At 34.8% G+C, this 14,755-nt stretch overlaps 1 protein-coding gene across 1 annotated transcript in view; it reads left to right on the top strand.

The window, feature by feature from the left end:
* The window catches only part of Stag2 (stromal antigen 2), a gene marked incomplete in the record, with an annotated part of 145,543 nt that overhangs the window by 76,475 nt on the left and 54,313 nt on the right, over positions 1-14,755 (top strand). Inside the window, 6 exon segments of the mRNA XM_013523060.1 lie at positions 560-656; positions 5,117-5,193; positions 7,166-7,370; positions 9,965-10,116; positions 12,642-12,715; positions 13,972-14,095. Of these exon segments, the coding sequence (XP_013378514.1) occupies positions 560-656; positions 5,117-5,193; positions 7,166-7,370; positions 9,965-10,116; positions 12,642-12,715; positions 13,972-14,095 (729 nt within the window).

Here is a 14,755-nt window from a genome sequence, read left to right as displayed (position 1 = left end):
AAGGCCAGGATTGAAAAGAAGGACCGAGAGACTTGCACCTGTGACTAGCAACAGGCTGTTTTCTTGTTCCTCCATAGTCATGATTACCCAGGACTCCTCGATGGAGATGATGGTCCGGCCAGAGGGAGAAGGCAGACCATGCCCCAAGCCCTCTCATTCCTGTTGGACTAACTGGTAGCATGGGTCTGAGCTCTGAAGCCTCCACCTCAGAGGGCAGACCGATCTCCAGTGGTCTCCTTTGCATGCATAGCCTAGAATATTTTTAAAGACACTTAAGGATTATACTTTGTAGAAATTGAGTCCCACACCTAAGATTATTATAATGCAAAATAAATAGAAGATTGTCATTTTGTGGTATCAAGCAAATTATTTTCTGAGTTTGATTCTAGTTTATTTTTAAAATTGAACTTTGAAGGTCATTATACAAATAAATTTATTTAAGATAATGTGATAGTACATTCAGTGTTCAGGTTTATATTTTTCATTAGGCTTATTTGATTCTTACAACATCAGAAAAAGCTAATGATTTCTTCTTAAATTTTTTTCCCTTCTGCTGCAGTCGGTGGTAGATGATTGGATAGAAGCATACAAGCATGACCGTGATATAGCACTTCTTGACCTTATCAACTTTTTTATTCAGTGTTCAGGCTGTAAAGGTAAGATGTGTTTATTTTGGAAGTAAAAAGTCTCAAATAGTCATTTCTTTTTGTTTCTCCTAAGGAGATACTAGCACTTTTTAAGGTAAATAATGTCAAAGTAGTGAATTATTTCTATTATATCCATACAAAATATATAAGGAAATAAATGAAGAACAAAGACAGAAAACCTGTTGCCAAAATTGTATTCATGTGTGAAATTTATCTGAAAACTTGACCATTTATAATTGCTGTGTTACTTTTATTAGATATATTTCCCACTTTCAGCATTTGGTTTTAGGAAAAAAGAAATTGAATAAGAAGGAGGAAAATAATAGAGATACTGGTTTAAATAACAGGTAATTGTAAAGTGTAGGGAATTACAAAGTGCCATGAGTAACAGTAAATAATAATGTCGTTCTCTTACTGGTGAATTTGCCAGCTATTCTTCTAAAAGGAGAAATACATGCTTGTTAGTGGGGTCTTGTTTAAAGTATTTTTTACTTAATAAGATTTTGAGGTAGGCGGGGGGAAGTACAAAATACAATAATTTCTTACCTAGGACAATAATATTTAGGACAGGCATTTGGCAGTGAGACAAAATTATGGAAGTTGGGGAGTTTCATGTAGATCAGTAAATGAGTGAGTCAAGATTATTGGCAGGTTTTGGTGTATCATGTGTCTCTTCATATTTATAGCTCATCCTTAAAATTCTAGAAGATGCGCAGGCAAATATATTTTATGGAGTTTTCAAGAGTATTAGGTTTTTTTTTTTTTTTGCCGGGCATGGTGGCACATACCTGTAATTCCAGAACTGGGGAGGCTGAGGCAGGAGGATCATTGTGAGTTTGAGATCAACCTGGGCTACAAAGTGAGCTCAAGGCCAACTTGAACTACATAGTGACCCTGTCTCAAAATGACAAAAAAAAAATAGTATTAGATTTTTAATGAAAAGTGACACTAAAATCTGACCATTAGAAATCAGGAGGGAAGATTTATGAAAATAGAATTATAAAATTGAGATGCTAAAAAATGACTTACACAAAAATGTGAAAAAAGAATTATAAGATGCAGTTTAATTCTTTTCTATTATTAAGTTTATTGCTGCAGTTTAAATATACATAATGATCACATTCATCATAGGGAATTTATACGTATACATGATATAACTCGATTCCTCTTTTTTTCCCATTTTTCAACCCCTCTTCCCCTCCTTATTTACAAACCTTTGTTTTTATCCTTCTTTTTTCTTTTCCCTTCCTTCTTTCTCCCCTCATCCCTCCCTAGTTCCCCTTTCCTTTTGAACAGTTTCTTCCTATTTTACAATATCTGCTGTACATTTTAGCTCTTATTTACACTTTCAGTTTCTCACACCAAAGAGACAGTGAGATAGTTACACATTTGTCTGATTTATTTCACTTAAGAGTATGGTTTCAAGGTGCATCCATTTAGCTATAAGTCTCATTTATCCTTCTTTATAGCTGAGTAGTAGTCCATTATAGAAAAGAAATCTTTTTTATCCACTCATCGATTGATGGGCATTTGGATTGTTTTCAAGATTTACCTATTATAAACTATGCTGCTGTAAATGTGGGTGCGGCATGCATATATCATTGTGGTATGATGCTTTTAATTCTTCTGGGAAGATACCAAGAAGGGGTATAGCTGGAAATCATTGTGGAAGTTCCTGCAGTTTAATTCTTACTAATCCCAAAATCCTTGCAATGGACTGTAAATGAAGTAAGTAGTAATGTAAACAGTATATATATAAGTTATAAGTAGTAAGTTGTATATCCTGCTTTCTAGGACCCTGTAATCTAGTTGGATGTTAAAAATTAAGAGCAAGAAAGAGATGAAATGAACTATTCAAAGTAGTATAAAGTATGAACAAGTTTTGAAGAGCTATATATGATTCTAGATTCAAATGAAAAAGCCTTGAAAAGGTTTTGCGAATTACTTCTTTAGCTAGAGAATAATGGAGCTTTCTTCTAAATTCAAGATAATTTAAACAATTGTTTGTTTTCTTTAAGGTTGTGGTAAGTAAAGACTCTTCTAGAGTACCATTAGTATTTTTTCTTTTTAGAGTACCATTAGTATTGATCTCACTCAGAAGAGGCAGCATGATGTAGGTGAATAATCTTGGACAAATTCTGTAATTTCTACCGTTTCAGTTTGTCAATTGGACTTAAAGTTTTATTGATCCTTCAGGTGGGGCAAAGGAAATATCTTTTTAAAACCTAGACAAACTGAGTGTTTTCTCTTGTAATCTGTCAGGAGACAGACTGAAGAAAAATATACATAATTTCTCTTAGCTTTAGTGTCCTTATCTGTGCTCATAGCTTTACATCTGTGTATATATGTATACAAACACAAATACATGGGTCAAACAAAATGTACTCTGGCTTATTGAAAATCCATACTACATTTAGTTCTTATTATAAATCTTCTGTACCAGTGAATGCATTTTTTTATTATACTTATGGTACTACTAGAGATATTTGTTAAGCTACTACACAGTCCATCAATAAAAGTATGTTCTTTTGAAAATCCAGGATTTTTTCATTTGTATCCCCTCCTTTGTAAAGTTGATGATACCTTGTCAGTGGAAGTTTATGTACATCTTCTTGCCTTATCTCCTAACATAACTTTCCCCTAGAATCCCTTTTCTAATGTTTGATCTTTGCTTGGCTAATTTTACTACTTATAGTGTGCATACCCCCTTTCCATTCTTTAATGACTGTACAAAAAGTTCTCTTTTTCCGTGCAGTAGTTAATTCCCAACATTACAGCCCCTCTTCCAATCTGAGTTTAGTATTTCTTCACATTATTATTCACCGGGGCACTTATTGTGTATATCCTTTAATAGTTTATTTTTGTCTCTTTCTTGTTTAACATCCAACTAGATTATAGACTCCTGTATGGGCAGGACCTAAAAGTTACTTATATGATTTATAGCCCATTGTGAGGATGTTAGGATGTAGTTGCTTTATACACAGTAGTGCTTAATAAAGAAACCTAGCTAAAGTGAATTCTGTTACCCTTTTCTCTGTCTTCATCTTCACATTAATTTTTAAGGGTGTCATGTGTATGTGTGCTAGAGAGAGAGAGAGAGACCGACAGACAGACAGATAGTACTGGGAAAGGAACCAAGGGCCTTGTGCATACCAGACATCATGTATCACTGAACTATATCCCCAGTCCTCCTCCTCAAGATTTTAAATGTTACCCTGGATGCTACCTTACCCTTGATAACATAGTTTATGTTAAAAAGGCAAAGCTAAGTAGGGTCAACCTTCTGCATTCCCCATCTGTGGGTATTTAAAACATATATTAGAAAAAAATTGTGTCTGTACGGAACATGTACAAATTTTTTCATCATTATTCCCAAGCAACACATTATTATAACTATGTAACATTTACAGTTTTTTGGGGGAAATGTGGAGCTGTTCTCTTGTACATGTTGATAGTAGCATTTGTTGGTGCTTTGTTGATACATTTCAGTATTGTCTTAATTTTCTCATTGCCGAGACAAAATATCTGACATTGAAATTTCTTCTGCCAAATTAATTAGTCTGCCACCTTTAATCTCAGTCTCAGGCAAAGTCTGTGGACAAGAGCAAAACGCAGACAAACTTTCTGTTAAGGCATAACATGCATCATCTGAAGTCCAATAGACGGTACAGTCCTTCCCAACAGAAACCTCCGGAGCCTGGTCTTTACTGGCAGCATTTATATCATCATTCTGGTCTTCTGAAGTCTGACCATAATCTCCCATAAAGTACAACTTAAGGCATTCCAGAGCTGCTGCTTCAGCTAGCATCTTCAAACCTTTCCAAACTCTTCACACAAGCCAATTGGAAAGGCTCCTGAGCCACATGGTCAGGAACAGTCACAGCACCAATCCTACTCTTGGTACCAAATTCTGTCTTTGTTACTTTTTTTGTTGCAGAGACTAAATACCTGATACCCAATGTTAAAGGAGGAAAAAGTTTTATTTAGCTTAGTTTGTAGAGGTTTCAGTTCATAGCTGGCTCCAAGGTAGAATGGCATGGCAGAGGGGCATTTTGGAGGATAAACAGTTCATGGCAGGTAGAAGGCAGCAAGCTACAAGCAACAAATGGCAATAGCAGTTTCTTCCTGTCACTTTATATTTTATCTAGACTACTTACCCTTAGGGCAGGTAGCATCAAACCCAGAACAATGCCAAACCGACCAGTGAAGTAATTTAATAATCACAAGCCCTTTATGCCAGCATCACACACTCTAGATCCAGCTACCTATGGAAAGCCCTACCTAGGACCCCATGAAGCTTTGAAGGGATATTTAAATATAAGATATTAGAAGTATCACACTAAAAATGAAATGAGGAAGTATGCTTTTATTGTGTGACTGTACACTTAATGTTATAGGCTGACTTAGAAATTCTTTTTTTTTTTTTTTCATTACACTGTGTGGTAACTTCTGACACTTGTAAATTTCAGGAGTTGTCACAGCAGAAATGTTCAGACATATGCAGAACTCTGAGATAATTCGAAAGATGACTGAAGAATTTGATGAGGTAACTTCTTATCCTGAAGGTTTTCATAATTTTATACATAGTGAACTTGACTCACTCCTTATTTTTTTGATCTCCACTTATTCTTGAAAATGTTTATAAATTTTAAGTACTAATTTGGATGTGAACTTTCCTACCAATCAAATGATCTCTGTGTGACCTTGAGCAAGTTGCCATAAGATTTGTTTCATCATCTGTAGAATGGAGCTAATAGTTTTCTTACACATTTGGGAGAAATGTATGAAAATGGTTTAGCATTTTGTTCATTCCTGGCACATAGCTACAACTCAATAAATGTTAGCCATTTTTTATTGTAATGAATTTAATATCCAAGGAACATTATTTAGAACATCTAGAATACTGGGAAGGGAAGAGTTGGTCATTGTTTTAGAAACCCGGTAGCTTAGCTAAAAGAAATATATATCTCTTTTATTGTTTAGAAACTCCTTTGTGTTTCAGTTATGAATGGTAAAAATAATAATAAAAATGCTAGTTTAGAATTGAACTGAATATCTCAGTGAGTACTTTGAAATACTGTTAGCAATAAGTATGTTTGTAGATTTACTAGACTATGAGCTCCTGCAGGGCAGGGATTTTTTCTTGTTTTGTTCACAGTTGTTTATGCTTGCTTGCCTGCTTTTTTTGGTACCAGAAACTGAACTCTGGACCTTGTGCTTGCGAGGCAGGCACTTGTGCCACTGAGCTATGTCCCCAGCCCAGCTTTCAAACCCTTTTACTGTGAATTTTCAAATAGAAAATCCTGTCTCACTTGTGCTTTATTTGGTCGTTTTTTTTCTTGCTCTCTAATGAAGGAGCTTTCAACTCATTCCAAAAGATACACAAGTTGTTAAAATGGCTTTGATAATCACGAATTGCTATTAATCAGTCTCCAAGTAGTTGAGAAATAATTATGCATAATGGTATTTTTTAACCTTTTAATATTAAATGTTTTAGTGAGAACCTTCTCAAGGGGAAACAAGTATTTAAAATAATCATCCTAAAATATTATTTGAAAATCTCAGCAAAGTTGCTAACAAAAATTAAGGTGATATTTTTCAGCATAGTCACTGAATTTTTCTTATCAGAAAATATGGGGTTCAGTGTGGAAAAGCTCAGTGGATCACATTCATATTCAGCATATGTAAAACCCTGGGTTTGATCCCTAGTAGCCACCAGACAGAACCTTTTTGTGGGATATATAAGGACCTTATTCTCAGATACAGTTCAGCTTACATATGGCATGAATTAAAATTTTAAAAACCCATTTGTGACATAGTTAAAACTTTACTAAACGACTGATAGAATATGCTTAGTGACTTTTGTCAGACCTTGACTTAAAAATTCTGTGTAGTATTCCTCTTTGCTTTTTGAAAGGATGGATTTATTTGATTGATTTATTGGTTGCAGTGCTAGAGATCAAATGTAGGGTCTTGTGCATGCTAAGCCTGCACTCTACTACTGAGATTCATCCTCAGGCCTACACTTTCATAGTTTATCTGGTGGTTTGTCTGTTGACTGTCTGATGTCATGAATATAATGAAAATACACACTGAAACTGCTGATGTTCATATCATTCTATTAGACTAGCTGAGACTATGATTTCATTATGTTGAATCAGTTTAAAGATACTATTTTGGTTTGGTTTTGGTTTACTTTTGTTGTAAAGAAGTTTAATAGTTAATATTTGTCCTTAGAAAAGTTTCACTTCGATGAGGGAAGATTTTAAAAAATTAACTTCAGTTATTGATGTATAATTTCATTGGTTAAAGTGAATTTAGTTTATGTAATTTGTTCTTAAAAGAACAGAAGTGTTCAGAGCTAGCTCTACCTTTGTGTATTCTCTTGCTTGCTTTGTGAATTTATTGAAGAAATGTAAGATACAGTCTATTCATGCTTTTGCTTAAGGTATATAAAAAAAGTGGATTGTTATGCCATGCATTTTAAATGAATTTGCTGTTTAACATTTTTGTTTTAGGATAGTGGAGATTATCCGCTTACGATGGCTGGTCCTCAGTGGAAGAAGTTCAAATCCAGCTTTTGTGAATTCATTGGTGTATTAGTACGGCAATGTCAATATAGTATCATATATGATGAATACATGATGGATACAGTCATTTCACTTCTTACAGGATTATCTGACTCACAAGTCAGAGCATTTCGACACACAAGCACCTTGGCAGGTCAGCATTTTGGAATATTTTCTGTGTGTTGCCTTTGGTTTGTGACGAAACACGTTCTTATTAAAAGAGAAAGGAAATAATAGTGACCTGAGTTGATTTTGTTTTTGAAGTGATCACCAAGAGAGCACTCCCCCCATCCAACCCCTTGTGAATTATCTGGAATGGATTAGTACTTCTCAATTTTGTTTCTTTCCATGTATGCTATAGCTAGTATATAGTGATATTCTTGTGGTAAACTTACTTGATTATTCTGCCACAGCAAGGGAAATTTAGTTCATAGGAATATGTTGGGTCCTTGAAAGATGTTTTATCAAGGAAGATATCTACAGCGAATTTGAGTAGATTGTCACAGTAAATTTGGATATGTGATCTTGATGATGTTTTGTTTATCTCATAAGTACACACACACACATACACGCTCACACACACAGATGGGCCTTTATGTTTCTGGGTAACTTTAGATTAGGTCAAATTCTGTAATGTTTAAATTTTAGTGAAAAGAGTTTTATACCTCACATGGTTAATTCTAGAACAGTCATTCTTGACTTCACATGCATACAATTTTTGCTTATCCTTTGTGGTACAGGTAAAATTACTCATATGTTGTTATGGAATATGTGCTCCTTGAATTTGAATAAATAAAATAGGCTTTGTTTTTAAAATACTCTACACTTTAGTGGTAATTTAGATTTCTAGTTTCAAAACTTTCCTCTCTTGGATTTTTTTTTTTCTTTAGACCATTTTTGCAAAGAATTAGAGATGTTATTAAAGATATACCATGCTGGGCGTGGAGGCGCAGGCCTTTAAATCCCAGCAGTCAGGAGGCTGAGGCAGGAAGATTGCTGCGAGTTCTAGGCCAGCCTGTGGTACATAGTGAACTCAAGGTGAGCCTGAACTACACAGCAAGACCCTGTCTCAAATAAACAAAAGATATACCTCTCAGTCTTTTAATTTTTCAAAAAATAAGATTGTTTTCCCCCATGTTCTCTTTGTTTTAGATTTGAAGTCACAAAATATGGGTGTACTCTTGCCTTGTATTAGGTAACGTTCAATGTAATGTAATAGAAAGCAGTCAAATTCCATTTGGTTACTGAGATAGCTAAATGACTTCCACATGAAGTGAAATTTACTTAGAAGTTGAATCATAATCTCAGAAAAAGATCATTGTAGGATATATAATATAGAAAAGTGGGATTTAAGCTTAGTCTGGTATCAGATTACGTTGTTTTAAATCCTTTTTTTAACTCGGGTAGGTTTATTTTTAAAATTTTATTGGTACATTTTTTATACACAATGATCATTTTATACACAATGATCATCATATGGTATTTGTTCTTGTGCATAATATATCTTGATTCTTCTTTTGTCCCCAAAGCTCTCCCCTTTCTTCAGCCCCTCTTGTCCTTACTTATAGAAGCTTTGTTTCTATTTTTTCCTTCTAATTTTTTTTAAATTTTCCCTTCCTCCCCCTGCCTTGTTCCCCTTGTATTTCCTTCCCACTTTCCAGTTGCTGTTATACATTTTGTTCCTCATTTATACTTTCAGTTTCTCACACCAGAGAGACAGTGTGATATTTAAACATTTGCCGGATTTGTTTCACTTGAGTATGGCCTCAAGGTGCATCCATGTAGCTATAAATGTCTCAAGTTTATCTTTCTTTATGTCTAAGTAGTATGCCATTGAATTTTAAAAAGCCCATCTTTTTTATTCATCTGTTGATGGGCATCTGGGCTTTTTCCAGGACTGAGCTACTATAAATTTTGTTGCTATAAACATGGGTATGTATGTTTCACTGTGGTATGATGCTTTGAACTCTTTCGGTAAGATACCTAGAAAGGGAATTGGCTGTGTGAAGTAGAATGTGTACTTTTAGTTTTTTGAGGAATTTCCATACTGATTTCCACAGTGGTCGCACCAGTCTACACTCCCACCAGCAGTGGGGAATGGTTCCTTTTTCCCTACAGACCCGTTAGCAATTGTTATTGGTTGATTTCTTGATAATAGCCATTGTCTCTGGAGTGAGGTGGAATCGCAGTGTTGCTTTAATTTGCATCTCTCTCTCTCTCTCCTGTTTTTTTTTTTTTTTTGAGACAGGGTCTCACTGTGCAGTTCAGACTGGTCTTGAACTCATTTTTTAGCCCATGCTGGCCTGGAACTTCCAACGATCCTCCTGCCTCAGCCTGCCAAGTGCTGGGATTACAGGCGTGCACCACCACGCCCGGCAAATTTGCATCTGTTGAATAACCAGTGATGTTGAACATTTTGAATCCTGGTTTAACTACTACTATGAACTCTGTAATGTGTGGCAAATTCCTTAATCTCCTCCAGTTTGTTTCTGTAACTCATCTTTGAGCCCTGTCATAAGGATTAAGATATAATCCATGAAAAATAAATATCACAGGCAGCATACTGACATATATCTAAGTATTCGATACAGTATTAAGTGTTGCTTTATTATTGTTGTCATTTGTAGCAGCTGTATTTTCTTAGAAGCTCAGCAGTCCATATCTGCTTAATTTCTTTTAATTTGATCTTAAATTGTAAATTTTTGCATCTGTTAGTCTAATTTCAACATTTTACCCTTTTAAAAATAGCTATGAAGTTAATGACAGCTTTGGTGAATGTGGCACTAAATCTTAGCATTAATATGGATAATACACAAAGACAGTATGAGGCAGAACGGAATAAAATGATTGGAAAACGAGCCAATGAGAGACTAGAACTCTTGCTACAAAAACGGAAAGAGGTAAATTTTTCTTTTGAATATTTAGGCTATTAATGTGTGACCAACTTGGCTACCATTAATTATAACTTCTTATCCCCACAGAGATTTTTTTCTTTTTGGTACCAGGAATCAAACTCAGGACCTTGTGCTTGCCAGGCAAGTGCTGTATCACTGAGCTATATCCCTGGCCCCACAGATAATTTTTTAAAGATTTAATTTTGGGGGGGAGTGGTGGAGATTGAACCTAGCACCTTGTATGTGCTAAGCATATGCTTTATCACTGTGCTATGCTACCCCAGCCCCATGAAAGATTTAATTTTAAACCATATATTTCACATTGTTTATGCTTCTGAGTTAAAGTTTGACTATCCATGCCAATAATACCTTGCATATTTTTTATCATGTATGGACTAATATTAAGAATATTACACTTTTAAGAAAGGAGACCTGGATCAGCTTGGAAAATTGTACAAGCTTTACTAGCATTCCTGTTTACTATGACAGTCTCTCTGCTATTTTCATAGTAGTCTTATTCCTAACTAGCTTCTTGTCAGCCTGAGATGAGGTTCATAATTATGTGAAATACTTAGAGAAATAGCTAACAAGCTATTTGTTAGCATCTGAGTATTTTTGTACAACAGGAAGTATTTTGTTAATGTTACTTACTACTTTCAGATTTGAATGAGGAAAATATTTTTTAGCTCAATGCTGAGTAGTAACTAAAATATTTTGATGCTCCCTTTGAAATTTAAATTGGGCTGGGCATGTTGGTGCACCCCTGTAACTCCAGCACACAGGAAGCTGAGGCAGGAGGATCTCTGAGTTTGAGGCCAGTCTCGGCTGCAAAATGAGTTCAAGGCCAACCTGAAGTGCATACTGAAACCCTGTCTGAAAAAGATAAAAAAAGATTAAATTGTTCCTTCATTGTTGATGTAATAGTTGTCTGTTGCATTTATGAGATGTTTATTTTTATTTCTTAAAGGGAAAGTGATGTGTTAAAAATATTAGTAATGCAGTCCTTTAAATAGTAGCCATGAGTTGTCAAGTTGGTCTTGAAATTTTGGAGGCGATAGGAGCTATAATTTTTATTTTTATTCTTTCAGTTTTTTGAGACATTCTCACTATGTAGTTCAGGCTGGTCCTGAACTCACTATATAGCCCAGGCTGACCTTGAAATTGCAGCAGTTTTCCCGCCCCAGTTTCCCAAGTGCTGGGATTATAGTTCTGCTCACCACGCCTGTCCAGGAGCTATAATTTTAAGTTGGTTGTTTCTGAAATATTTAATAACTTTGAAATTCTCTGATTGAAGAAAATTAAGAAAAGTCTGCATTTCCCTAATGTCTAAAGTCCTCATCTTTTTCAGATAATTAAAAATGAAAAAGTGATACTTTTTCCCGTAATTTACTTAATAAATTTCATTGGTTGGTTTATTAGATGAATGTGAAGTATGTCTTAGCCCTTGAAATTATGGCCTTATTCAGGGACAGAAATTTGATTGTTAGCATAGAATGAGTGAATAACATTAAAGGACTTTGAAATTAAACTGTTTTGTTGTTGTTGCATTGCTGGCCATGGAAGTGAATATAAGAAACACAGACCCAAGCCAGGGACAGTGGCACAAGCCAGTAATCCTTGGGAGCCTGAGGGAGGAGGGTTGCAAGTTCCAGGCCAGCCTGGCCAATTGAAGTGAGATCCTGTCAAAATGAAAATACAAAATCCTGGGTTTATAAAGAAAATCAAGAAAGCTTATGCCTGTGTTACCATTACTTAGAAATAAAAGTCATATTGATGCCGAGAAAAAAAAATTTTTTTACAGAAACATGTAACATAAAAAAGAACATTTATCCTTAGATTGTAAAGAATCAGTCTTTTCTGAACTCCAAATTGAAAATATATGAATTGATATGTTGACCAAAATTTGAAATATTTACTTATTTACTTATTTCAATTCAGTCTTTGCTCAAAAGAATTAACTAGTAATTCAGATTTTTTATGTAGTTGGAGCTAGTTGACATGGCTTCTTTTTCAAGCTGCTAAGATCAAAAGAGTGAAAAATAGGGATTTTTGGATATAGAGATATATATATATATACATATATATGTATATGTATTATATAATAAATGTCATATACTAATAAACAACATAACAGATTTTTCTACCAGCTCCTTTATGCAGTAGAAATTTGTGAACATTAGAAAAAACATTAGCTTACCAGCCAGATTTCTTCAGTCAAACATTAGAAGCCAGCCTGGGATATAGCTCAGCGGCACAGCACCTGCCTGGCAAGCGTGAGGTCCTGTGTTCAATTCTTGGTACAAAAAAAAACTAGAAGCCAAGTCAAATATTTCCGGAATCAAGGGACACTAACTTCATCACATAGGACTTTTAATTTTTCTCTGTGGTTCTTTAGTAGAAGAAAAGCTAAATATGATCACCAAAATACTGCAGAAGAAACCTAAAATTTTTTAATACTTACAATAACTTTTAGATGTATTTTGTCTTTCCTTATAATTGTCATCCTTTTACAAGTGTATTCTTCTTTATAGCTTCAGGAAAATCAAGATGAAATAGAAAATATGATGAATGCAATATTTAAAGGCGTGTTTGTACATAGATACAGGTAAGTCAAGATACATTTCATAAGTAGTACTATGTAGTTTTTATTCTTCACATTTGGATATTAGTGATGTAAGCAGTATGAATTAGTAGAAAAGGTATAGTAAAGTAAGATTAGTGTTACAATCTAAGCTGTACCAGTGAATCACTCTGGTCTAGTCATTTAACTGCTGTGAACTTGATGTTTCCTATGAGTACAGTGGGGTAAAGCTGTGCTTTGCTTATAGTTTCACGGCCAATGGAAGATACTGCTACAGTATTATTAGGCGTTAGGGTGCAAAATAACTTAGTTGTCTTTGGATGTACTTTTTGGTAGCAGTTGCATATCTTGACTCCTGATTTTCTTCTCTCCATTTGAATATCATTGGGAAATTTGGATAGATTAAGGTGATATATTTTTGTTATGCTATTTTGAAGGAGCAGAGGAAAGAAATAGATAAGTCTTATACTTTCTGACTATAATCTATTAAATGTTAATATTTTATTCATTTGTCCCTCATTTCTCCAGCTGGGCAGTTATTGAATCAGTTTAAAACTTGGCTTATAAGGTCCCTGTTTTCACTCTTACCTTTTCATTTCTGTTTTTACTATTACCTTAATCTGTTCCCTTATCACACTTGCGTTAAGAGATTACAGGAGTTTTCCTAAAACACTCTTTTGCTGTGCTTAGCTTCTGCCTTCAGTGATTGACCAGTACCTACAGTAGGAATTAAAATCATTAGTCTGAGCCAGATACAGTGACATGCACCTTTAGTGTTAACTCCTCTAGAGCCTGAAGCAGGAGAGTACTTGAGTCAAGACATTGAGACCAACCTGGGCAACATATTGAGACCTGCCTTTAAACAAATAACAGACTAAAATGATTTTGTCTCACATTAAAATCTCAATTGGGCTTGGTCTCAATGTTATGTGTAAGTCTTGCCTGGACAGTTATAGTGTAGGGTGCTAGTATCTTCTGAAAACGCCAATCCCAGCAGGTATGAGCAAAGGTTGGGATATGGTGTGGTATAAAAGGTGAGGGTGGCATTTTATGTGTAGTTGTATTTAATTTTAAATGTTTATGAGTTGATAATTGTGCTTTCCCAACTACACTGTAAACTGTTGGCATTTGGAGTCATGTTTCAGTGCTACCTTTTAATCCTCAGTAATCTTAACAGTGGTTATGTACTTAGAGGAAATATTTGGCATCTCTTGAGTAAACCATAAGCTTATGGTATAATGACACTGATATATATGTTTTTTTTTTCTTCCTCTGTGTAGGGATGCAATAGCTGAAATCCGAGCTATATGCATTGAGGAGATTGGCATTTGGATGAAAATGTATAGTGATGCCTTTCTTAATGACAGTTATTTAAAGTATGTTGGTTGGACTATGCATGATAAGGTAAGATGTGCCCTACCAACTGCTTCTCTGTCTACACTTTACGCATGGTTATCTGCAGTTCTTATTCATAAATGAGTTGTCAACTTGTTTGTGTACCATGGGCCCCGTCCCTGTAAGCTTCTGTCTTATTCTTTTCTGTCTTCTGTGTGAAAACTTGGTTTCTGGCATGTAAAGTTCTCTAGGTGTTTTGAATTCTGGCCACTGATTTAATCTTCACTGTTGAAGTTTTGCACTGAAATACTGGTTCATGTAGGTACTGATAGTGAGACATCTTGTAGAACACTAAAAGGAGCCCTTACTTTACTCTCTTATTATCTGAGTGTTGTGTATTTTTTAAAAAAAAAAAATTCCTCAATTTTTTTCTTGTGCTACTGGGTATAGAATTCAGGGGCTCCTATATACTAGGTCAGCGAGGATGTACCACTGAGGTAGATTGCCAACCCTTCTTCAATTTTTAACCTCTCTTGGTGAACATATATCTTAGATTATACCTTGCAGTGTGGTCTGTCACCTTTTAATCTTTTTCTTAAAGTGCCTCTTCATTAACTTTGAAGAAGTTCTTTTTATGTATTCCTTCCAAGCATTACTTAATGTGAAATATGCTATCATCTTTCACAGTAGTTTTGCTCTAAACATACTTTCTTTTTTTTTTTTTTTTTT

Source organism: Chinchilla lanigera, unplaced genomic scaffold, assembly GCF_000276665.1.
Source record: "Chinchilla lanigera isolate Chin_1 unplaced genomic scaffold, ChiLan1.0 scaffold00072, whole genome shotgun sequence".
Taxonomy (NCBI): domain Eukaryota; kingdom Metazoa; phylum Chordata; class Mammalia; order Rodentia; family Chinchillidae; genus Chinchilla; species Chinchilla lanigera.
The sequence above is the reverse complement of the archived record's forward strand: the minus strand, read 5'-3'. Positions and strand labels throughout refer to the sequence as shown.